Below are 8027 nucleotides of genomic sequence, written 5' to 3' on the forward strand. Positions count from 1 at the left end.
AGCGACCCTGAGGGGGGCTGGTCTCTTACATCTACCCCACCCCATGACCTCCCTGGCCCTGCCTACACATCACACAAGCGGTCCCTGGAAATCCCTGCCCACCTCCCCTTCCTCCATGGGGATTTTTCCATCCGGGCCTCAGTGGTGATCTCTGAGCCACACACTTTACCCACATGACCTCGTTTAATCCCTACAATGACTGCCAGAGGGTAGGACCTCTCCCTGCCCCCACTATACAGCTGAGGACACTGAGGCTCAGACAGATAAATCACTGGTTGGAGGTCCCACAGCTGGGAAGCAGGGAACCTGGCTCTTGAGCTGGACGGATGCTCCGAGTGTAGCTAAGGAAGCACCCAGTCCATCCCATAATGTGGGTGCCTGTGTCTGGGAGATTAAAGTGGACTCCATCCACACAGACAGGACTAAACGGCCAAGGCATCTTCTGGTTCCCCACTTGTCTTCCTCCCACGACAGGGCGCGCCCTACCTCTCTGTAACAAAGGCCTCCCTCAGCCTGAGGGGGATCTGCCCAGGCACTCCCTGCACGCGCACACACACACACACACACACACACACACACACACACGTGCCCGTGCCTTCTGAAAGCAGAGACGGGAGCTCTCAGCAGGGGCAGCTGGGACATTCATACTCCTTGATCTCTACCCAGGCTGGATGGCCGATTCCCCAGCACTCAGCCGCGGGCCTGGATGTCCTGAGGTCGCAGCTCTCGCTCGCCTTCAGCCAGGAAGACAAGGAGGGCACGGTGCAGCAGGTGTACCCCCAAGCGCCGGCGCCGAGCGGGTGGCCAGCCTGCCACCACTCCATAGCAGTGCCCTTGTTTCTGGTTGGCCAGCATCTGGATCCCTGGAGAGATTGGGGGTGGGATCACATGGGCAGCCTTGGGGACATATGCCCCCAGCAGAAGTATGTAACAGCGAACCCACTGTGTATTGCACTCGAGCAGGGATAAACCAATGGAGCAAAATATGTGCATGTGCAGGTACACAGGTGGTGCTCAATAATTGCTCACTGAATAAATGTACAGCCTTGACAGGGAAGGGGTAAGGGAACTGGTAGATCAAATGCCCCTCATGTGACCCCCCCCAATCCACATGCCAGGTACCCACCTAGCGCATCCACAAGACATGCCTCCCGCGTATAAGCCTCCACGGCAACCACGTGCTGAAAGCAGTGCAAGGAGATGACCCCGCGACCACTGGCCCAGATGTCTGAAATCTGGCGTACCTTGGGGCAGGCCTGAGGGAGCCAGGACAGAGTCAGGGGTCCGTCCCAGAAGCCCCTCTTTTCTGTACCCATGTCCTGACTGCCCCTGCAGGGCCCTGATCCTTGTCCTCATACCTGTTTTCCTGGCCGCCCATGATGGCCAAGGGCCTCCCAAAGGTGGACATACGGCCGGGCCCGTGTCCCCTTGCCCACATAGAAGATGGCACGGACAAAAGTCTGAAGACACTCAGCTGGGGTCAGTGAGAAGGCACGGGCTGGCAAGTCCTGAGTTTCCCTGGATGAAGGGGGTGGTTCAGAGAGGGACAAGTGACAAAAGTGGCCCCAGAGACAGTCCCCAAAGTCACAGAACAACTTGAACCCATGTCAAATGACCCCCACTTTATAGCACCAGAGAGGAGTGGCTGTTCCTTAGACACCCAGCAGCTTAAATTCCATCCAACCACCTTTTGTAAAGCTGATGATCAGAGAGGGCCAGTCCTTTTCCTAAGAACACACAGCAAATAAGACTCAATCCCCAAAGTTTTTAGCTCCCACTTCTAGGTCTTTCTTGCCCTGCGTACCTGGGGTCCAGCAGCAGATACGTAAAACTGGACTTCACAACCCCCTCCCGCCACTTCCTGGTGGGATCTGGGCGCTCAAACTGCTGGGCAAGCGCATCTTCATCTGCCTGGGCGTGAGAGATCCGGCCTGTCCGCAGGGCCTCGGCCAGTTCTGGGCTGTGCCCTGAGAAGTCTGGGCCTGGGAGGAGAAACTGAGTCAAGGGAGAGGGAGGAAGAGTGATTCTCAGGGATGAGAAGGGAAGTGGGGCTGAGAGCTGAGGTCTCTGGGGACCCCTGGAGGCTCCCTGGACTCTGGACGCCCAGGAGAGACTAACCAGGAGCCACCTGGGCTTCTTCCAGCCGTTGGAGGTAGTACCGCCGCGGGAAGGGTGTGACGGGGCCAGGACTCTTGCCAAGTGTCCGAGGTCCCTGCAGCAGCTCTGAGTCAGACATAGCGGGGACTGGCAGGTGCCAGCAACAGGGGACAGGATCCCTGTCATCTGTGGAGCTCGCCTCATCCTCTGTCAGCCAGAGGGCAGCCACGCCACTATCAAGAGATGTCTGGTCATCTGTCTGGATGTGGAAGGCAGAGGGTTCAGGGGGCAGTGTCTGTGGGGGACTACCAGCTGGGCCCCCATCCCGGAGAGACGTGGAGGAGGAGGACGGGAAGCTGGCAGCATCTGGCGAGGTCAGAGTCAGGGCCTGTAGATCGGCATTCAGTTCTGCCTCGCTGCACACAATCTGGGCTACATGTGCCAGCGGCGGGGCGTCCAGAGACCTTGGTACCCTCTGGGTGGGACGGACACCAAGCGGGAGTCCCTGCCTGGTCTGGGGCAATGACCCAGCCCAGGGGGAAGTGTCCGGGGCTAGGTCCTCAGCTCCAGAGACCTCAACAGCGGTCACGAAGGACTCATCTGAGCTGCAGTCCCAGCGCCCTAGTGGGGACGCTGAGCTCCTATCCTTGTCCGCGACCCCAAGGGAAGCAGGAAGGCTGGGGGACCCCGGGCCAGCCTCCAGGCCCACGTGGCTGCCATCGCCTCTGCCCAGCTGCGTCTGCAGTGCTGCCGAGTCCAGCGTCCGGTCGGGGGGTCCAGAGAGGCCTAGACCTGCAGACGAGCGTTGGGGTCAGACGGGAGAGACGGGAATCGGACAGAAAGAGGACATTGGAGTCACAAGGAGAAGGGAGTGTCAGAGGCAGAGAGGGCCAGCCAGAGACAGTGGCCGTGGGCCACTCAGAACCAGCCAGAGATGCCAGAGACTGGTCCAGAAGTGAAGCCCCCGCGGCCACGCAGGCCCTACTCACTGCCAGGCTCAGGCTCGGGCTCGGGCTCAGGCTCTTGGGTCTCTGCCCGGGTCCGGGTCCGGGTCCGCGCGTCCAGTTCCCGAAGGACGCGCGCGCAATGCACGTGCCCCTGCCGCAGGGCCAGGTCCAGCGGCCGGAGTCCGTCCTGCGGAGGTGCGGTCAGCAGGGGGAGCCCGAGGCCTCGCCCGCCCCGCTTCGCTCCCTCCCTTCCTCCAGCCCCTCCTGGTCTTTGCAGCCGGGAGCCCGCAACCTGGTCGCGCAGCGTCGGGTCCGCTCCTTGGCTCAGCAGCAGCTCCAGGCCACGGCGACAGCCCCAGGCGGCTGCCACGTGCAGCGGCGTCAGCGCTTCTGCAGATCTGGGGCAGGTACGCAGGAGGGGTCACTGCCGCGTCCGCCTCCAAGCAGGGACCCCAAGCCTCGGCCCTTCCCCCAATATCCGCCCTCCAGCCTGGGACACGGCCCTCGGACCTAGATCCTGTGCCCTCGGGCCGGGACCCGAACCTCTGACTCTGACCCTGGAGCTTTCATCCCCGCTTCAAGATCCGAACCCTTGATCCCACTTTGGTCCGGGTGCGCCTCCCTAGAGCCCTGGCCCCCGCCCTTAGAGCCCTGCCCCCAGGCTCCCTCCCCAAGGCCACCCTCGGTCCTGAGGTCCCGCCACCAGACCACCGGGTGCCCTCTCCTGGACTACCAGAACTCGGCTTCGGGAGACCCCGCCCTGAGCCCAGGCCCCGCCTCACCGAGTGTTGGGGTCCCCGCCTCCGCGCAGCAGGGCCTGGAGGCAGCACAGGCCGCGCGGGTACCGGGCTCTGGCCGCCAAGTGTATGGCCGCCGCGCCGTCCACGAGCACCAGGTTGGGGTCCGCGCCACGGCGCAGCAGTTCCTCAACGGCCCTGGAACCGAGGGTCAGAGTGGACCCCGACCACAGCCCCTCCGCCCCGGGCCGCCCTGAGCCCCGCCCTTACCGCGGCTCCTCCTCCAGCAGCGCCGCCCGCAGCCGGCGTGCCAGGCCAGTCGCCGCGCCCATGTCCAGGCGGTGCCAGGTCCCCATGGCCTGGCAGGCCGATTTCCAATTTCCCGCGGCGACCTTGTGCGCACGCGCCGCCCCGCCCCTCCGCCGGGGTGGCTGCTCCTCGGCGTAGCGCAGGGTCCCCAGCCAGGATGACCCGCGCCGCCTCGGCTTCCACATCCTGGATCCGGAGCTTCAGTGTCCGGCCTGGCCTGCGACACTCACTGGCACTCAGGCAGGGTCTGGGGCCACCGATAGGTGCCCGGGCGGGGAGAGGCCGCCGGGTGTGCCATTATCTCATCTCAAAACCTGGCAAAGTGAACGCGCCCTGCTGTTGGCGGCGGAGCTACGATTAGAGGCGGTGTCCCGCAGAGCTGGGAGTCCATTACCTCACAGGGCTGGAGCTCTGAGGGCCTCAGTGTCCCCATCTGCAAAATGGGAGATAACCCTAATTAGGCAGGCGTGAGGGTTGCACAGGCGTTTCAGCACGAGGGCCTGGCACACAGTAGGTTACCGGTAAGTGCTCACAAGGAGGAAGAGCGGTCGCTCAATAAAGCTATTTTTGTTTTACACGGAACTGAGAAAATCCAGCTGGTAAGCTTTTTTCACAATCGCTCATTACCCAGGAAGATGGTAGAACTGGGGCCCTCTGGTACGTTTCCCGTCCTCCGGGGGCACCCACTGTGTTTCCTGATGGAACTGTTGGTCCGTACTACAGCACCCGCCCACTGGCCACGTTGTCCTAGCACCTGGATACAGCAGAGCCTGAAGCTGCAACTTTGGCTTTTCATCCACAATAGAAGCGGTTCACCTTGCTCAGTGGCTGTCACTCGGAACCAAGATGATCCCAATTAACACAAAGTGATTGTTTTGGGCCTGGGTTAGCAATATTCGGATTTTTATTTTGATGACAAAAAACAAAAAGAATAACAAAAATTACAACTGACAAACCAGGAGTCGGTGTGGGCTGGGAAACATGGGGGGGCGGGGTATCCAGAGTTCCTGGGATGCCTCCTGCAATCTTAGTTTCCTCCCAGGGCCCCCCAGGGGTTCCATAGAGCCCAGTTTGAGAACCAGTACTCCAGGCCAATGGTTTCACCTTATGAGGAGGTTGAGATGTACAGGGATGGTTCAGACGGTGGCCTCAACTTCAGTGGCTTCATCCTCCTCCTCCAGCAGGCTGTAGGAGGCATGGCTCTGGCAGGGCCGCTGCAGTGGGTGAGCCAACAGTTTCGCCATGCAGTTGTGCAACTCCAGGGCTGGCCCAGCCAGTGCCACCTCATACTTGTAGCTGGTACCCTTGGTATCCAGGCTGCCCATGAAGGCAAACATGTCCTAGGGTGGGCAGTGAGGAGCTGTTCAGGTGAGGGTTACCCCCAACTGGCCCTCCCTGCCCCTGGAGGGCTTCTCAGAGGAGGGGACATCTAGGATGGGTTCTGAAGGGTGAAGAGGAGTTTGCCAGGCAGAAAACATTCATGCATTCAATACACATTCCCTACCACCCACCCAGTGTTAGGGACCCCAATAGGTCTCAGTCCTGACACTCTAGGAGCCCCCCATGTGGAGAGACAGTTGAATGCAGACACACGCCCGGCCCCACGCTGATCTTTTCTGAGGAGCAGAGGCTTCTCAGGGGGAGGGTGTCTGATTTGGACATTAAGTTATGAGTAGGAACTGGTCTCAACTCCCCCAGTTGGGTAAACTGAGGCTCGGAGAAGTAAATGGCCCACTCCAGGCCACGCAGCTAGTCTGGGGCGGGGATGTCAGGGGCCAGTGGAGCCTGAGGCCAGGAGGGAAGGGTGCTCTAGGCAGAGGGCACAGCAAGGGCAAGGACAGGAAGAAAGAGAAACAGAGGATGTTTGGGATGAGGTGGGCAGCACCCAACAAGCTCCCTGGGCCACTGTCCCAATGGCTCCCACCTCATTAGTCACCACTAGCTCCCATAGACATGGGAAATGGTTGTTGAATGAATGAATGACCATGACCCAGCTGAGCCAAGGCTCCAGGACTACCAAATGTAGACAGAGACCCACAAGCCCAGGGCGGGCTGGGCCTGCAACATCCCATCTGCAACCACCTGCCGCCCACACCTGCCCGTCCCTCACCTTCCAGCTCATCTCCTCCTCCTTCTCATCGGCGCCATTGTGGATGTAAACAACGTCAAAGAAAAAATACGGGCACTGGAACATTTTCTACAAGGGAAGAAAAGGACACCAGCCTTTGGCACTTGGGTCACCCCATGGCCCATGACAATTCCCCAGGTTCTGCCTTACAGTCTGAGAACTGCCTCTAGGCACACCTGCTCCTGTGGTTGGGAAGTCCCTCCTGATATCTAACCACTCTCGTGATGGCTGCAAGCTTCCCTCCCTCTCCCGGCTTCACCCACCTTCATGGGCTCCGTCAAGGAGAACTGGGGCTGGCAGGGCGGGCGGCTGTAGACAAGGATGGTGCGGACCACGTATGGAGGTGGGATCGTCTGCACGTTCTCTGTGACCGGCAGCTCCGTCTTCTGCTGGCTGCGCAGTGGGAGAGGGAAGAGGTCAGAGCGCACTCTGGGGGTCTGCCCCTCCTGTCACCCTTGGAGAGGGCCCAGCTTGTCCCTGGGCACGTGGACCCCACCTGACACCTCCTGAATTCACTGCTGCCTCTGGGCCTTCTCACATGCCACTGCCTCACCCCTCCGACTGGCTCTTCTGCACCAACAGGGACGTGTCACTGACCCTGAGGCTGGAGCCTGCTCTGACCACCCTCAGTGCCCTGAGCCGGAGCTGCCAAGAAGCACATTCCTCCCGCCAGGCTGGGAGCGCCAGGCCTTCCACGCTAAGTCAGCGCCCGCCTCCCCACTCAGCCACAGGAGGCCAGGCAGACAGAGGACCAACGTCTTTAAGATGTAAAAATCAAATCCAATCAACAAGGAAAAAGCCAATATCCCAGCCGGGTGCGGTGGCTCACGCCTGTAATCCCAGCACTCTGGGAGGCCGAGATGGGAGGATCGCTTGAGCCCAGGAATTCGAGACCAGCCTGAGCAAGAGCGAGACCCCGTCTCTACCAAAAATAGAAAAATTAGCCGGTGTGGTGGTGAGTGCCTGTAGTCCCAGCTACTCGGGAGGCTGAGGCAGGAGGATGGCTTGAGCCCAGGAGTTTGAGGTTGCAGTGAGCTATGATGATATCAAAAAAAAAAAAAGAAGACAGTATCCCATAAAAACAGCCAAAGGCCACAAATAGACAAGCCACTGAAAGAATGTCAAATAGATTAAAAAATAAACAAAAAGAGCTCAAACAAAAGCACAGCAAGTGGACGTGGGGCCTCTTCCTACCTATAAGATGGGCAGAACTTTCTACGGCGTGATCAGCCCTGGTGCCAGGAGAGGTAAACAGGGTTAATTTACTGGGAAAGTGCAGTTTTTACATTTTGAAGTGGAGAATCGTATTTCATGACACATGGACATGGCATGAAATTCACATTTTGGTGTGCATAACACAGGCTTATTGGCGCACAGCCGCGCCCACTCAATAGCTGAGCTGTCTCTGCAACCGAGACCCCACAGCCCAGACACCAAACTATTCACTATCTGGCCCTTCACAGAAACTGTTTACTGACCCTGCGTTAAAGTGATGGGGGCGGAGGCCCACGGGATGGTCACTGGACTAACGTGGGGGCAAGATTCGGGGAAGGATGCCTTTTGCAGAAAATGCTCCCAGACAGACAAATAAACGATTGTTCCAGGGACAGGCTAGGATCGAGGATGCTTTAAGGCTCCCTAGATTTTTTCTTTTTCTTTTTTTTTTTGAGGTCTTGCTCTGTTGCCCAGGCTGGAGTGCAGTGGCATCATCACAGCTCACAGCAACCTCAAACTCCTGGGCTCAAGCGATCCTCCTGCCTCAGCCTCCCGAGTAGCTGGGACTACAGGCATGCACCACCATGCCCGGCT

The 8027-nt window shown here is 59.4% G+C and overlaps 2 protein-coding genes across 3 annotated transcripts in view; both read right to left on the reverse strand.

Annotated features, from left to right (window-relative positions):
* Positions 1-619: 619 nt before the first annotated feature.
* On the reverse strand, positions 620-4388 carry ANKLE1 (ankyrin repeat and LEM domain containing 1). Its single transcript, XM_012654121.1, has 9 exons — positions 4052-4388; positions 3827-3979; positions 3337-3442; positions 3087-3231; positions 2119-2889; positions 1805-1982; positions 1359-1518; positions 1127-1256; positions 620-863 (listed from the first exon to the last, which is right to left on the reverse strand). The coding sequence occupies exons 1-9, from the start codon at positions 4273-4275 to the stop codon at positions 691-693; spliced, it is 2040 nt and encodes a 679-aa protein (XP_012509575.1). The 5' UTR covers positions 4276-4388; the 3' UTR covers positions 620-690.
* Positions 4389-4464: 76 nt separating this feature from the next.
* The window catches only part of BABAM1 (BRISC and BRCA1 A complex member 1), a 7645-nt gene continuing 4082 nt past the window's right edge, over positions 4465-8027 (reverse strand). Inside the window, exons 7-10 of one of the 2 annotated variants that reach the window (XM_012654120.1) lie at positions 6482-6611; positions 6201-6287; positions 5195-5430; positions 4465-4523 (exon numbers count right to left, since the gene is read on the reverse strand). In XM_012654120.1, coding sequence (XP_012509574.1) covers positions 5227-5430; positions 6201-6287; positions 6482-6611 — 421 coding nt within the window. In that variant the 3' untranslated portion in view covers positions 4465-4523; positions 5195-5226. Of the gene's footprint in view, positions 4524-4977; positions 5431-6200; positions 6288-6481; positions 6612-8027 lie in introns of those variants that run through there. The other variant, XM_012654119.1, reaches the window with a different exon arrangement.

The sequence above is a fragment of the Propithecus coquereli genome, unplaced genomic scaffold (genome assembly GCF_000956105.1).
Source record: "Propithecus coquereli isolate 6110/MARCELLA unplaced genomic scaffold, Pcoq_1.0 Scaffold438, whole genome shotgun sequence".
Lineage (NCBI taxonomy): Eukaryota > Metazoa > Chordata > Mammalia > Primates > Indriidae > Propithecus > Propithecus coquereli.